Raw genomic sequence first — 16,138 nt, forward strand, 5'->3', positions numbered from 1 at the left:
ATCATATAACTACAACACCTAAATGTAATTAATTGTGTGTATTATATTTCATTTATTAACACAAATGTGTAGTTACAGGTGCTTTATTATATTAGATTATATCTTTCAAAATGAGTTAAATTACAAATGACAGGCGGATTTATCACTGTTTTGTTCGTTTCTGTATATGATATTCATCTTTCCGACAGACAGCAAAGGCAGCACCCGTTAAATTCGTGACGTCGTGTATTTACACAGAAACCAGGAAGTGCTGTGCAGTTGGAATGATTTGTCCGTAGCGTTAGATTTGTTTGACATTAGTGGACATTACAGGTGGATAAATAACAATGTAATGGTGCAAAAGCTGGCAAAGAAAACATGGAAATGTGTTTTCTACGTGCTCTACTTTTCGTCGCCCTGTCAGCTTGGATTTTAGCAGACGGTAAGTGTTGTTTAAGCCAAAGGGACGAAGTCAGATATAACTGGTGTTAGCATGTTTGCTACTATGTTTGCTCCGAGTTTAGCTGACTGACAGAAACCTTTAGCGCAGTCTGTGCTCTGTAAAATAGTCTCACACTTTGAACATTTTTGTTTAAACAATGTATCTATTATTGTTAATATAATTATTTTCACTGTACCATACTGCTAATTGGTGATGTGCTTAGAAGCGTTGACATGCACCAATGTTTAGACTTTTTTAGCCCGTTATGAGTGTGTCAGCATTTTAGTGTAAACTATTAATTTCGTCAGATGAGCTGTATACGTTACTCTTTATCTCTGTAGTTAAGATTACCACAATATTTTGTAATTGTTTTAACCCAAAGATTATATCTTGCTTGATTTGGGAAACGCAACAACATTTGTTCTGCCTGGTTAAAGTCTTGATATGTGCTAAGACCAATACAATATGACACGTTTTGATCACAATAAAAGTGAAACTCATCAATAATCAAGAAACGCGAAGGAAACCCTTACACTGTTTAATCGTGGTCTTCTGCAGGAGTTTATTTTGTTACACTTTTTTACACACTCCTTGATTGAGTTTATTGTAGTTTCTGAGATAATTTACATATTAGTTTACATATAGTTTTTGGGCACATAAGACCACTATACAAAAATATGATATCAATATAATTCATTACAAAAAATAAAAAAACAGTTGTACTATGTGCTCGAAGATGAAATATAGAATAAGTGAAACAACTCATTTGAGCCAAACGGTTTGACTGATAGAAAGTTGCTCTTGCGGCCATCAATGGGTTAATACTTACTTAGTGTTATATTTAATCAGGTGTTTATAGAAAATAACTGTCTTTTATCTTACCCACTACAGATGGACAGGTGACATTTGTCTCAGAGCTCTCGTCCAAACCGGCTCAGAAGTTGTCAAAGTACGGTTGGTATGGCAACGTGAGGCTGCAGAGGTTTCATATACCAGAGGAAACTGCCATCGCCCGCTGGCTGTTCTCCGTCACCAAGGGCAACAACTTCAACTGTGGAAAGCACAATGTCACCATGTAAGATACACAGTACTTATTCCAGCATCATGTGTTCGTCTATCCATTGTCTATGATATGTATTTTAGTTTCTGTTCCCGTTTTGGCTCTTCTTCATCTCTATAAAGCAGTTGTGTGCTGAATGTTAAGCCAATTACCTTACAGTTTTTTATCAAACTAACTTTGGAACTCTCTTTGTCTGTAGCCATATCCAATACGGTGCTCCTCCAGTCATAAATCCAACAGGGAAGGTGTTTCCCAATGCGACACTATGGAGCCCCCCTCTGTCTCTGATCCTACCGGTGACGTCACAAAGCTCCACGACCTTTAACCTCTCCAACCCTGCTCCCGGAGACTGGTTCGTTGGTGCCCACCTGCCTGAACATGATGGGCGTATTGAGCAGAAGGTTTGTATGGAGTCATATACAGTATTTTACTTTCTGATGTGTCTGTTGTTTTAGTCCTGATTTCATGAGTTCCCCCCCCCCCTCGGGAGTGTGTGGAAGAAACTCTGGAGGGAACGCAGGGTATTTGGCCTTTGCAGACCATTTACATGCACCGAATCTTATTTAACACAATACAGGAAAGAGAAAACCCCCAAAGCATAATATGGCCTCTTTAAACTGTCTGTTGATTGGGTGTGTCTAATTTTCAGTCTAACGTTTGTCCATTATTTTGTCTGAATTGATTACATTTCATTTAAAAAGCGCCACTTCAAGGTACTTTTTAAAAACGGTTTTTTTATGTAAAGAATGATCACTGGAGATATACAGAACATAACATTAATACCAGAATAAAATCAGTTCTGAAGAGGTGAGTTTCGATTTGTTATTTGAACATGGAGAGATCGGTGCACTCTCGAATGTGTTGAAATGAAAAGGCCATGATAAAGTGTTCCCATCATTTCCCTTTAAACCCAACCTGTTCTACCTGAGCAGGGGGAATCTAGCTGTGCCACATTCTTCACCTTCTTTACTTTGGCTCATATTGCTGACTTACTGAGTCTTACTGAAGTAGTGCAGTTGTTTTGCACTTTGAAGTGCCTGTATGAACTGGCACTTCAATGGTTGATCAATTGAACAGAAATATGTGGCAGTATATTAATATTTAATATAATAATCTCTTCTCTGTTAGGGGTTTCCATCTTGTTCGTACCTCTTCCAACCTCAGCTGTCAATCAGGAGAGCGGTGGACACTCCCATCATGCAGCAGGGCACATTCCTCCAGCAGACCGCAGCTCCTGACACACCTGCACGCCTTAAGTAAGAACTGCCTTTGTGGTTACTTCCTGTTTTCCATCTCGGCAATGTCAAAATCTCATGTCACAATTTCATGCCTAAATAATTGGCATTCATCTTTTTCTCATCGATAATCATCAAAATACGCAAAATCAATAAATACAATTCGGAAACTAAAATGGCACCAAAACATACTGAAAACATGGCAACATTGTGTCTTGGATAAATATTCCTGTATTATATATAATGATATTCTCAATTACCTCAATAATGGACATTTACCAAGATCAACTTATTATGATTGTTTTTTGTTGTTGTTTTTTGTTGAGATAAAGTCCCAAATTGTCCCATCCCAAGTCCTGTGTTCTGTTTGATATGTTCTTACATGTGAGTCTGGTGAATGTGTTTGTGTTAGGTTGTATGTTCCAGAGTTTGCGTCCTCCCTCTCGGTCTCCGTGTCGGACTGTTCCTCTGGTGAGGCGGCAGATGATGGGAACTGTTCCCTGGTGCTCCGGCTGGGCTCCACCTCCCTGCAGCAGCGCCCGGTAACAGTGAACTGCTCAGGGATTGGCTGCTCAGCTACTCTTTCCAACCCGCCTTGGGATACCTGGTTACGCGTTGTTGTGGAGAGCGGCCTAGGCAACCGCACCGTCACCTTTAGTATCGTCTCAAACTACACAGGTGGGCACAGAAACACATGTCCATAGACACATGTACACACTTATGTGTTAAAGAGCTGGAACTAATTATTATTTTCATTATTGATTAGTCTGCTGAATACTTTCTTGATTAATCTATTACTTCTTTGTTCTATAAAAGGTAACGCTTTTTTTGTATGTTTTTTTTTGTCAGTCCAAAACCCAAAGATATTCAGTTTAAAAATAATATGAAATTGTCCTGGGAGGGAAATGTCCATATTTGAGAGACTTAGGGACATTATGTTTTGACTAATGATTGATCTGTTATCAAAGTAATTGACATCTCTCTACTCTGTTCTAATCCGCTTCACAACATGTGTGTGTGGAAGTTATTATATTTGTCTTTATTGATAAGTTTGCTTATGATTGTTTAGGTTTATTTATTAGTCGTTTCAAATGTCAGAACATGATATATAAGTTGGTCCCGGTTTCCTAAAGTCCAACATATGTTGTTTTATCATCTGAAAACAGCATTTTATGCCTTTTTTTTCCAAAATAGTTGATGATGGGTCGCCCATCTGTCCCCCCTTTAAAATCTATCTCTCTAAAAATAGACTAAAACTGATCAAATGTTTTATTTGTTCTATCTATAAGATATCTAATGATTGCTATTTTACTCTATTCCAATCCACTTCCTGACCTGTGTGCGTAATGTATTCTATTATTTTCAATATAGATATTTTGAAGATTCATTGCTTTCAAATTTCAAATTGTGAAGAAAAACAAAGTCTGCCGTAACTTCCTAAAGTCTAAGATGATGATGTGGTTTATAGTTCATAAACCCAAAAGTATATTGAGTTCAGTACGATATAAAAAAGATATAACCACATGATCTCTATATTTGAGCAGCTGGAAACAGCATTTTCTCCCATTTTTGCAATTAAAAACTATTTTAAAGCATTAATCAAATGTTTGCCGAAGTTGTTTATGCTCCGCAGCATTCACAATTGGTGACCCATGTACTTTGGCTTAGACCCTGAAGCAAAGGACGCAGGTTAGAATCCAGCATGTGGTCCCGTTACGCATGTGGTCCCCACTATCTCCCCCTTTTTAATCTAGCCCTCCAAGAAAGGCTACAATTGGCTAAAAAAATAAGCTTAAAGAAAACCAAAAACATCATTTTTTCACCTATTATTATTTATGTTATCTTTGCAGCTGTATTCTGTTTGAATCCACTTCCTGACCCGTGTGTAAGTATTCTATTCTGCTTGTGTGCGTTCCTCAGTGGGGTGTAAGCCAAAAAGCGTCGGCCTTAAAGTAGATGACGACATCAACAAGCTCCGCAGCAAGAGCAACCTCACCAACTCAACATCAGCCGACAACGACACGGTGGTTACGGACGCGGTCGCCCCGAGCAACGACTCGGCATCCCCATTGACGCCGCTTCTGGCGTCGGCGTGCGTGTGGAGCATCCCCATCCTCTACGAGGAGCTGGATGTCCTGTCCATGCGCTTCACTCCCGCTAACGGACCCAACGTCAGCGTCACTGACACACACCCTACGCTGCTCACCTACCCCCTGCACACACAGGCAACCGGGGGGACGCTCAACCTGCAGCTCACACTCAACACTGTGAGTACTACTGCATTACACACACATGAGGATGTTCAAGTCATCTTTTGTGGTCTTCTACTTTTATATCATATTTGTCCAACATCGGGAAAATTCACAGATAAATACAAAAAAATAAACATTATACTAACATATTAAATAAAGAAGTAGGAAAATAAAAAAAGAAGTATACATTCAAAGAAGAAGAAAATAAATAGGTAGCAGCATTTTAAAAGTAGTTGGAAATACAAAAGTAGGCTACAAGATGATCTGAAGTATTGCACGGTGTTATCTTGGCAACATTGTTGTTACATTATCAACACACTGTTATAAGTGCAAAACAAAAAAGGAGCAACCAGTTATAACATTGTGAAATAAAATATTGAATGCACGCAAGTTATTGCTTACTGTGGTATAGTCCCTATTGGTGTGGAAAGGAGTTTGCTACAGCATTTTGAAAATAAGGAAAGGCTATCCTGGCTGTATTCAATCCATCGCATGTCACACAAAAAGCTAACTTTGTAGTTGTTTTAATGCGCCTCCAGAGAAGCTATCGGGATCACTTTGACAACAATGGACTCGTTTGATTTTATAGATTTATGTCGTTCCTGGCCAACTTACTTAAAAGAAATCTGCTTAATTTAGCAGGCTTTTTTTGTACACTTTCAGACAATCTACCAAGACAAGGCTGAATTCCTTTGAAATTCGTTTCACATGATCTTGACTGTAGCTCCAGAATGTAGTCGATCAGGGCTGTGTGCAATCCAGCGTCCATACATATACTTTATGACAAGCCATTGTGTTCAGGTTTAACTTTGGTGTGTGTGTGTTTCAGACTAATATAACCGTGGCGAACAGCAGCAGTGTGGTGGCCTGTCTCTCTCCCTGGGCTCCAGTCCTCGACCTGAACCACTCTCAGCCCTGCCGCACAGGTAGCACACAGAAGCACACTTACACATGCAAACTCACACAAACATGCAATGAAGACACGGATAGAACTGCAGTATCATAATGCAGTGGTTCTCAGGCTCTTTTATCTCTATTAACAAGCACGAAAACGAGGGCTAAGACGTGTTCCATCTGTGTCTCTGTCGCTCTCCTCCACCCCGTCCAATCAGTACTGTGGACAGTGACACACATGCACAAGCAACCCCTAGTTAAACCATATTTAGCAGCACCAACACCCACTTGCTTAGAGGTAGAAGCCACCTTGTTAATCCCCGAGGGACAATTCAGGTTTTCACTCTAAGTTATGTGTACACACAACTACGCACAGTACCTATACACATTAGACGCCAGGAGGCAGTTGGGCATGCATTGCCTTGCTCAAGGATACCTCAACAGTATCACAAATCTGTGTTATTATTGTTCAATCTGGACTTGAACCTACAGCACAAGCCTTCGGAGCATCAAACCATTGTTTATTATTTTTTTATTTATCATTATTAGAACCCAGGGCTTAATGAGGGAAATTAGTTTCCGTGACCGTTCCATTACATTACAGAATGAATAAAATGGAAGATAAATCAAATATAATGTATTATATAATATAAGAATAGCAGGAAATATATATGATATAGCATTGATGATTGAAAAAGGAAAGGGAATGTACAATTGAGTTCATCTTATTAAAAATAATGGAGCAAGTCAAATTAGAAATGTATAACATATGACAGTCAATCTTTCAAATATGTTTTCCTGGCAACTGTCAAGTGCATGCTGGGATAGGTTTCAATAATGCTTTGACTCGCAACAAAAAGTCAAAGTAAAACGTCCAAGCGTTTAAGGAATTGTGTCTAACTTAGCGGCCGTGTGTAGACGGTAAACAAAGCAAGTCAGGAAGTTGCCTCTGCGATATGGAAATGAAATCCTCCTGTGTGTATCTGCAGCTTTGTTCGGAGGGTACGGAGTCCGTGTGAACGTCAGTGATCCTAAAGCTGTGGTCAGGCTGCCTTTCCCTCAGTCAACAACATGGTACCTCACCCTGCAGCTCACATGCAACAGGTAACACGCACGCACACACACACACACACACACACACACACACACACACACACACACACACACAAACTCTCTCTCTTTGTGCATCTTTCCGATAACACTGCTATTTGAAATTCACCCAAACACATCCTTGAACACTCGACAGATAAAAGGGCCTCTGTAGAGTTGTTCATGTTATCATTACAGACATTATCCCACCCTTTATGCTGTTATAAAAACATACATCGGGTTAGGGTTACAGCATGAGTATTAAGGCAAGACCTACGGGGGGGAAATATTGGAGGATATTTGACATTTTTCTTCCATTTGAGAACAAAGTTTAAATGTCCAAGAATAATGTCTAACTTTCAGTACTAGTGCCACGCATCCAGAAACAAAATCACAGGAGGAATCTTTTTTATTTTGTATTTTGAGAGACTTCATTTCGAGACTGTATAAAAAAACATGCCTGACCCTAATTCTAGAACGTTCCGGTGTTAGATATGTACATGTGTTCTCTGTTCTTGCAGCAGTGACTGTGGTAATGCCTCCTTGGTGTCTGTGGTCCCCGAGGTGTTCATCAGTGCCTGTGTGGACGACTGTGGGACATATGGAGAATGTAGACTGCTCAGATCCTACAGCTACCTGTACGCCAGCTGTGTCTGCAAGACTGGTACACACACACACACACACACACACACACACACACACACACACACACACACACACACGCACGCACACAGATACTTTCTTGCTTTCAGTTAAATAACAAAAAGGTTCATGCAAAGTCTTGAAAATGTACATTTAATAGTTCTTGAAAAGAATCCTGTCATCAGCTTTGTTTGTCTCCCCTGCAGAAATGAGGGAAGTACTCAGATCTTGTACTTAAGGAAAAGTAGAAGTACCAGAGTGTAGAAATACTGTACTATACTATAAAAGTCCTGCATTCAAAATGTTACTCAAGTAGAAGTACAAAAGTACTCATTATGCAGATTGGCCCGAGTTTCTCAAAATGTTACTTAATGACAGTACTACTAGACACTAGATACTTTACACCACTGCTGCCCTGGCGTCTAACCACAAACAGAGAGGACTAGCTAAGCCGGTTTTCTAATCTATTGATGCAGGCATAAGTAACTCTCTAAACGTAATGTGTGTGTGTGCAGGGTGGAGCGGGTGGGGCTGCACCGATGGCTCCTCGGCTCAGTCGTACGGTCGCCAGCTGACGGCCACTCTGCTGCTCACGCTCAGCAACCTGGCCTTCCTGCCCGCCACCGTGGTGGCCGTCAAACGCTGCTTCATCGCCGAGGCCTCCGTCTACCTCTTCACCATGTTCTTCTCCACGGTAACAGAAACACAGTCTTGCGTACATGTGTGGGACTGTTGCATTCTAGCCATGTTCCTCGAGTGCTGTTCATCCTCTTGAGGCCCTTTGATATAATGTTGTGTAGGGTTTGACATTGTGTTAACACTTGGCTTAAATTGTCCCTCAGTTTATGTATTTCAGGACACTCCAGACTTCATGTTGATTTTGTTTACTATTACGATGTGTGGTATTAAATATGCTGACTATGTCCGCTGACTATTTATTTGTTTTAATAATAGGTATGAATAGAGCCTGTGTCTATGATGATAAATGTCTTGAGTTCAAAAAGAAACAAATGAACCCACGCAAGATTAGATCAGCATTTCACACGATTTCACCTCAAGGATTTCTTTCTTACTTATGCTGTAATAAGATCATTTGGATATACTTATATTAGTATATATTTGTATGTAACTTCTTGTTCTTTTTATATTTCAGTTCTACCATGCTTGTGACCAGCCGGGTGTAGCAGTAATGTGTATAATGGACTACGATGCCCTGCAATACTGTGACTTCCTCGGGTCAATCTGTTCCATCTGGGTCACCATCCTGTGCATGGCCCGCATCAAAGACATATTCAAATATGTAAGACACCGACTATTGTTTATTACTATAATACTATTATGCACACTTATATTATCATTAGTTATTACATTTAAAGGGATAGTTTGGATCATTTGATTTGTGGAAGTACTTATCTATAATTAGTGTATTAATAACAGTAGATGGCGCCTGGCACCAGGTCCTCAGCAAAGTGCTCATCCACCTAAAGAGAAGGCCCACCAAAAACAATCATCATTTCACATGTACACTATATTTTTAATATTTTCTCTGCCTTTTGTTGCCATCAGATTCCATTGATAAAAACTGTGTGACTTTGATGAATCAAAACTACGTCCTTTTAAACACCGACGCCACACAATAACACAAACAAAATAACTATTAGAGCAAGCATTAGACTGGCAACCTCTGTGTTCTGCTGAGGTCAAATGATTGTGCTTGTCAATGATGGAGCATAGATGAGGACCATAGTTCCCAGATAAGGACCATAGTTCCCAGATAAGGACCATAGTTCCCAGAAAAGGACCATAGTTCCCAGATGAGGACCATAGTTCCCAGATAAGGACCATAGTTCCCAGATGAGGACCATAGTTCCCAGATGAGGACCATAGTTCCTAGAAAAGGACCATAGTTCCCAGATAAGGACCATAGTTCCCAGATAAGGACCATAGTTCCCAGAAAAGGACCATAGTTCCTAGAAAAGGACCATAGTTCCTAGAAAAGGACCATAGTTCCCAGATAAGGACCATAGTTCCCAGATAAGGACCATAGTTCCCAGATAAGGACCATAGTTCCCAGATGAGGACCATAGTTCCTAGAAAAGGACCATAGTTCCCAGATAAGGACCATAGTTCCCAGATAAGGACCATAGTTCCCAGAAAAGGACCATAGTTCCCAGATGAGGACCATAGTTCCCAGATAAGGACCATAGTTCCTAGAAAAGGACCATAGTTCCTAGAAAAGGACCATAGTTCCTAGAAAAGGACCATAGTTCCTAGAAAAGGACCATAGTTCCCAGATAAGGACCATAGTTCCCAGATAAGGACCATAGTTCCCAGATAAGGACCATAGTTCCCAGAAGAGGACCATAGTTCCCAGAAGAGGACCATAGTTCCCAGATGAGGACCATAGTTCCCAGATGAGGACCATAGTTCCCAGATAAGGACCATAGTTCCTAGAAAAGGACCATAGTTCCCAGATAAGGACCATAGTTCCCAGATAAGGACCATAGTTCCCAGATAAGGACCATAGTTCCCAGAAAAGGACCATAGTTCCCAGATGAGGACCATAGTTCCCAGATGAGGACCATAGTTCCCAGATGAGGACCATAGTTCCTAGAAAAGGACCATAGTTCCCAGATAAGGACCATAGTTCCCAGATAAGGACCATAGTTCCCAGAAAAGGACCATAGTTCCCAGAAAAGGACCATAGTTCCTAGAAAAGGACCATAGTTCCCAGAAAAGGCTCTCTGATGGTAAAGGCATGAAAATATTCATGCACCTTAACTAATATTGGGCTCATAGAGCATGTGCACTTGCGTTTCCCCTTAGCCCCGCCTCTAATCTGCTCTGTCACATCCGGTCAATTGATTGGAGAGGGAAAATAACTCAAGTTTCGACTTTTAGCGCATTTTACAACTTTACGGTCCTATTGGTTTAAAAAAACAACCTATTCAGGTGTTCGTACTGTGAAATTGATTTACGTAAGAAAAAGCGATACACTAGTTTGTACGTCAATGAGAAAAGGTATTTTTTAACCTCATTGACTGACATGGCAATAATTGCCTGGCTCATTTTCTGGGGACTGTCTGTTCCTCCAACTCTACCTCATACAACCTCACTTCAGAATTCCAAACTTTCCCTCAAACTCAGGAAGATCATGATATTTTAACTGTTTTTTTTGTACACCTTGCGTGTGCAGACTCTGTTTATGCTCGGGGCTCTGCTTATAGCCATGTCAATGCAGCTGGACCGAAAAGGCCTGTGGAACCTGCTGGGCCCTGTCATCTGTGCCATACTGCTCATGGTCACTACCTGGGTAAGACATGTCCTTCAGTGAATGAGATTCGCTGCTAACTTTGCTGTTAGCTACTAAAACAGAAGATTGATGATAAAGCTGTGTTCTTGAGTTGTGCTAAACCCAGTTCTCTTACAGGTGTACCGAGGGGTGCGGCGCCGACACTGTTACCCACCTTCTTGGAGGCGCTGGGTCCTCTTCCTGATCCCCGGAGCAGTCTGCGCTCTTGTTGGGGTTTGTTTGTACATTTTTGCTGAGACGGAAGACAACTACTACTACACACACTCACTGTGGCACATCCTGGTGGCCAGCTGCGTGGTGTTCCTGCTGCCGCCAAAGGAGAAAAACAGGGAGGCGCTGGGCTGGAACAGAGGCTGGACCTGGAGCTGGAGACCCCAAGTCTGTGGCTACACGCTATGTCAGAATGACAAGGACGAACTCTACACTGTCACGTAGTAGGACAGGAACCACTGTAAGGAAGTGACGAAGCATTGATAGTGTAACTGCACTGCGAACAATCACAAAAGGTAAAAAGACACACGGGTAGGGTAACCTCTGTCATTTTTTTAACTGCATCCTATTTACACTTGTTTTTCTGTCTAAGTGGGATGGGAACACCATTTTTTTTTTTTAATTGGCAGCCATAGCTTTCTTGCGGGGTCTGCAACGATCGTTCATGGCAAATCCGAAACTTCAGAGATCGTTAGACAAAAAATATTCGCTTTTTTTTCACGGACATGCTCAATTTGACAACATTATGGAAAGGACCCTTCAGAAAGTGCAATGCTTTTCACATGATACGGTTACGGCCCGTCTACACTACAGGCATCACAAAATCTTGAAGCTGGGCGTGTCTGAGGCTTGGCGATTGCTCGTGATGCTTGCAAAGCCATGCCATGCTCCCTACAATGCAGTTCGGCGAAGTTTAAAAATCTTCTACGTCACCCCATTCAAATGAATGGGCGAAGCGTTGAAAGCATTTTTCGATGCCTGTAGTGTAGACGGGCCGTTAGCGTATTTAGCTAATTCAGTGAATTCTGATGCGATGCAAGATATCAGAACAATACTTCTCTTTCAGCAAGACTTGCACAATTATGTAAGGAAAACATTTTATTTCTCTTGTTTTCTCATGATGCCCGATATTATTACTTCACTGCCCATTTAAACCATTAACAACAATTTAAGTCCCCATAAGGCACTTCAAGTTGAATAGTACTGGAGTTTTCCTTTTATGACTCTGACTCTTCACTGTGTCACAGTATGTTTAAATACTAAAATACCTTAAAAAAGGTTTGTAAAATTCTTCAAATGAAGTTTTGGAAATACATACCACATTTAATCCAAATGGAACCTGCTAATACCTAAGGCGGTCCCTTCCACAAGCGAGGGTATAAACAGCCAAACTGTCAGGTGGCACACCAACTGACCTTGGACCTCATGACGGTCAATTGTACATATTGTGTATGTACATATTGGCTACAAAATGTATATTTTGAATATTTATTAAGAATTATATTAAATATTTAAATCTTTATATTCTGCCTATTGTATGATAAAGTTTAACATATTTATAGTCAATTTAAACACTCCTCATTCTTCTATCCTCTTATATTGTCTTTTTCCACCCAGGCCTGGGCTAAACCTTTATGATCTATTTTAAGATATGCTTCTATTTTAACCGCCATGTGGTTTAAACAGCCTTTAAAATTGTATATTTACTAGCTAATAACAAAATGATTAGTTATTTCAAGCTTTTTTTCTGCAAAATGAATCATTGAATAAAAGTGATCAAAACAGTTCAAATAAATTGCTTAAAGGGGCCCTATTATGCTTTTGGGGGTTTTACCTGTCGTTTGTTATTTAGGTCTTTGTGCATGTAAATGGTCTTCAAGGGCTAAAATCCCAAAGTTGCCTCCATGAGTTTCTCTCCCACACACTCCCCAATCAGAGCAGACTGGGCTCTGGTTTCAGACAGAGGGTGAAAAGAGGTGCTGCAGCACAGGCATTATGAAACAAATAAAGAGCTTTTGAACATTAAAGCAAGTAAACATGTCACAGTTCTCAAACTTTTTCTGTCTTTGGAGAGAGAAAAAAAGTCGGTGCCCCCCCAACATAAATAGTCACGTAGTTAACATTTATTATAATAGATCAATATGAACGTGAGCATTCCTTTTAAAAGATTTTTTAAAAATCACTTTGCTAGAACAGTGATAATAAAACAATGCTCCATAAGTCTGTGTGGTAAAGAAAAAAATAGAATTGTGCAATCCCTTTGCTATAGCAATAAGTTAATACTTTGCCACTTTATAATCTGTGCAAAAAAATGCTGATATTTGGCCAAAAAGTGTGTCTTATCATAGAATTAGTGTCTGCAATGAGCACTGCACATTTCTTCAGAGATTTTCTTTTGGGGGTGCTGTGGGGTAGCTTGACGTTTCATAGAGGGTGCTCAAACATGTAGGGTTTCCCATTAATGTACCGGTCGCTACAGTTGAATTTTCTACTGCAACAATCCCCGCGCAAATACACAGTACACCCGCGACAGTTACAATGAATGCTCGATAATCAGCTCACGGCATATAGGTGTAAGCAGGGGTAAAGTGGTATTTTTATAGGTGGTGTGTGGACCTAACATCCTCTAGGGGGGGTCCTCACCTCCTCTAGGGGGTCCGGGGGCATGCTCCCCTGGGAAGATTTGTTTTTTACATATTGAAGTTAAAAGCATCAATCTGGTGCACTTTGAAAGCAAAATGAAGAGATCTATGGATACATCTCTCAACACCCTGAAACAGAACTGTAAACAGATTTACCTTTTCTTTATGGATATTTTACAACTCACTCCCCTTTTAAACTTTATTGTTGTTTTACTGTCATATAGTATTTCATACCTGTTTTTCATTTATTCTCTTTTTTTATAACTATAATGATCATATAAACGTGCGCCTCGGAAATAATTGTTTAAATTAATCGTGACCAAACCGTTTGAGACCCACTGAGATAACTTGGACTAAAGTTAACTATCTAAACACTCAAGAGTCCTTGTGGCTCAGTAGTTCACTGAGCCACTCAGTCTGACAGGAGAGGACTCTCCTCCACCTTGTTGTGGAAAAAGCTCCTTATATCCGTTAGCGTAGCTCGCTAGCAGCAGAAGCTAACAACAACGATCTCCGGTACCAGTGCGCTCTCTCTCTCTCTCGCGCACACAAAATGGCTCCTTCCACACACACACACACACGGAGCCGGGCTTGAATGAAACACAGAGACCCAGGCATACTTGTACTGTACTGTAGCATATTATTTTTGAATCAATAATTTTCCAAATTATGATTTTTTTTTTTTTTTTCCACAAGCATTTTTCCTCCTGTTCTCTCGCCCCCCCTGTCATGCCTCTGCGCCCCCCTACTTTGAGAAATACTGCAGCAGAGGCACAAAATAAAAATATGATCCTGAAAATGACTGTAATAGGGCCCCTTTAAAAACCAACGTCTCTTTCTGCCTCCCACGTGTATCATGCCTTCTAAAAATCCACTATTGTATGCACTGTATGCACATGGCAGAAGGCTGTCAATGTTCAGTTGTAAATGTAGCTTGTAATGAATCTGAATGGCAGTATCATTTGGCACTATCATCTCCTCTGTTTTTTCTACTCTGACACCGTATCAGTTCTTACTTTTGTCAACACTCATTCTTAAGCACTTTGTAAGGAAAAAATCCCTACGCTATGTACTGTGATGTACTGTACATAGGCAGTATGCGTAGTATCACTACGATTGTATATTTAGGTTACTGTGTCCAGTGCCTCCTCTTGTCTTCGTGTTTTCTGTGAATGAGTGCACTTTACGCACTTGTGAATGTGTGATTTGTCTCTTGCACCTGTGAACCTACTGAGCATTTTGCATTCAAATGTAAGCCATATAGTATGTTTATTTCCCATGCTGTGATGATTTTCTCATTAGAGATTTTACACAAATTGAATGTTTCCGTCACATTTTCCTTTCTTTTTTTTGAAATATTGTTTTTTCCCCTTGTATCTGAGTGTGCATCACTTAATTTACATGTCATATTCAAGTAGGAATATGAAAGGTATTGTACCACTACAACATATTATATCTCTTATGCATTAGGAGGAAGATATGTAATGTTCTCTGTAAACAAAAAAATGTCTTCCTAGTACTGGTAGGCTACTATTCAATCTGCTAAAAAATCCAAACCGCATTCAGTCTTCTAAAAATAAATCTATGGTATAAAGAGAAATGGTGTTTATTTTTTTATTGCTTTTTATCTGAACAGTCTCTTTTTTTCCTGAGGCACTCTCTCACACACACTCACTCTCAGGCCAAGAGTGGATAGAGCAATGGGAATAAGCGGATTATGATAATCCTCAGAAATATAGAGTGTGTGTGTGTGTGTGTGTGTGTGTGTGTGTGTGTGTGTGTGTGTGTGTGTGTGTGTGTGTGTGTGTGTGTGTGTGTGTGTGTGTGTGTGTGTGTGTGTGTGTGTGTGTGTGTGTCTATACTTGTGGGGACCTACATCTGTTTACATCGTCACGTGTGGGGACTCGCCTCCCTTATGGGGACAAAATGGAGGTCCCCATGAGGGGAATCATTCATTTTAGGGTGAAGTCTGGTTAGGATAAGCCTCCAGGAAGTGTGTGTGTGTCAAAACACAAGCTGACATTTAATCTCTAGTATGTATCATCATCTAGTTTAAATCATTGGAGTGCCGCTTACCCGGAATTGTCACCTCAAAGGTCAACTTGCTCAGTCATAGTGGTGATATGTCATCAGGATAGACTACAGTATAATTATGTATGTGGACAGCGATTTTATGTGATGCATTTACAGCAGTGATTCACTAACTGAGATTAATCGGAGAGGTTCTCAAGATATTTTAATGGATGAAGAAAAACTCTTCCCACAAAATGACGTTGAAGAATTATGTAACTATTAACCCTAAATCAATAGCATACAAATATGGAAAAAGCGTAAGGTTTTAAGGCGGTAAGTTGATTTTGGTCAAACTGGATCATACTGATATAGATATTTTACAGCTCCTCTTCCTTAATTCTTGCAGTTTACTAATTGTGAAATCAATCTTTACTTGTTGCTAAATGATTGCTGACGGATGCTATTGTTAGCAATGGTTAGTACTATTTTGGCAAAGAGTAAAGCTTTTTTCAGTTGACCATTCTGTCAGTACTCGGAGCTCAGAGCACTGGGGAGTGTATCACAGGAGCTTTGAACCCATGGGATG

General features: G+C 40.3%; 1 protein-coding gene across 1 annotated transcript; it reads left to right on the forward strand.

Annotated features, from left to right (window-relative positions):
- The first annotated feature begins 270 nt into the window (after nt 1-270).
- On the forward strand, nt 271-15,139 carry pgap6 (post-glycosylphosphatidylinositol attachment to proteins 6). The gene is made up of 13 exons (XM_034104690.2): nt 271-421; nt 1,313-1,496; nt 1,681-1,882; nt 2,610-2,737; nt 3,129-3,394; nt 4,637-4,983; nt 5,798-5,894; nt 6,852-6,966; nt 7,473-7,615; nt 8,109-8,287; nt 8,747-8,893; nt 10,790-10,906; nt 11,024-15,139. The coding sequence occupies exons 1-13, from the start codon at nt 358-360 to the stop codon at nt 11,339-11,341; spliced, it is 2,307 nt and encodes a 768-aa protein (XP_033960581.1). The 5' UTR covers nt 271-357; the 3' UTR covers nt 11,342-15,139.
- The last annotated feature ends 999 nt before the right edge of the window (nt 15,140-16,138 follow it).

The sequence above is a fragment of the Pseudochaenichthys georgianus genome, chromosome 17 (genome assembly GCF_902827115.2).
Source record: "Pseudochaenichthys georgianus chromosome 17, fPseGeo1.2, whole genome shotgun sequence".
Classification (NCBI taxonomy): Eukaryota; Metazoa; Chordata; class Actinopteri; order Perciformes; family Channichthyidae; genus Pseudochaenichthys; species Pseudochaenichthys georgianus.

Excerpts from the sequence above, each read along its gene's own strand:
- pgap6 (XM_034104690.2), top strand. The coding sequence starts at position 358 with ATGGAAATGTGTTTTCTACGTGCTCTACTTTTCGTCGCCCTGTCAGCT. Across the intron at positions 1,497-1,680 it reads GGAAAGCACAATGTCACCAT|CCATATCCAATACGGTGCTC; the intron begins GTAAGATACACA and ends CTTTGTCTGTAG. Across the intron at positions 1,883-2,609 it reads ATGGGCGTATTGAGCAGAAG|GGGTTTCCATCTTGTTCGTA; the intron begins GTTTGTATGGAG and ends CTTCTCTGTTAG.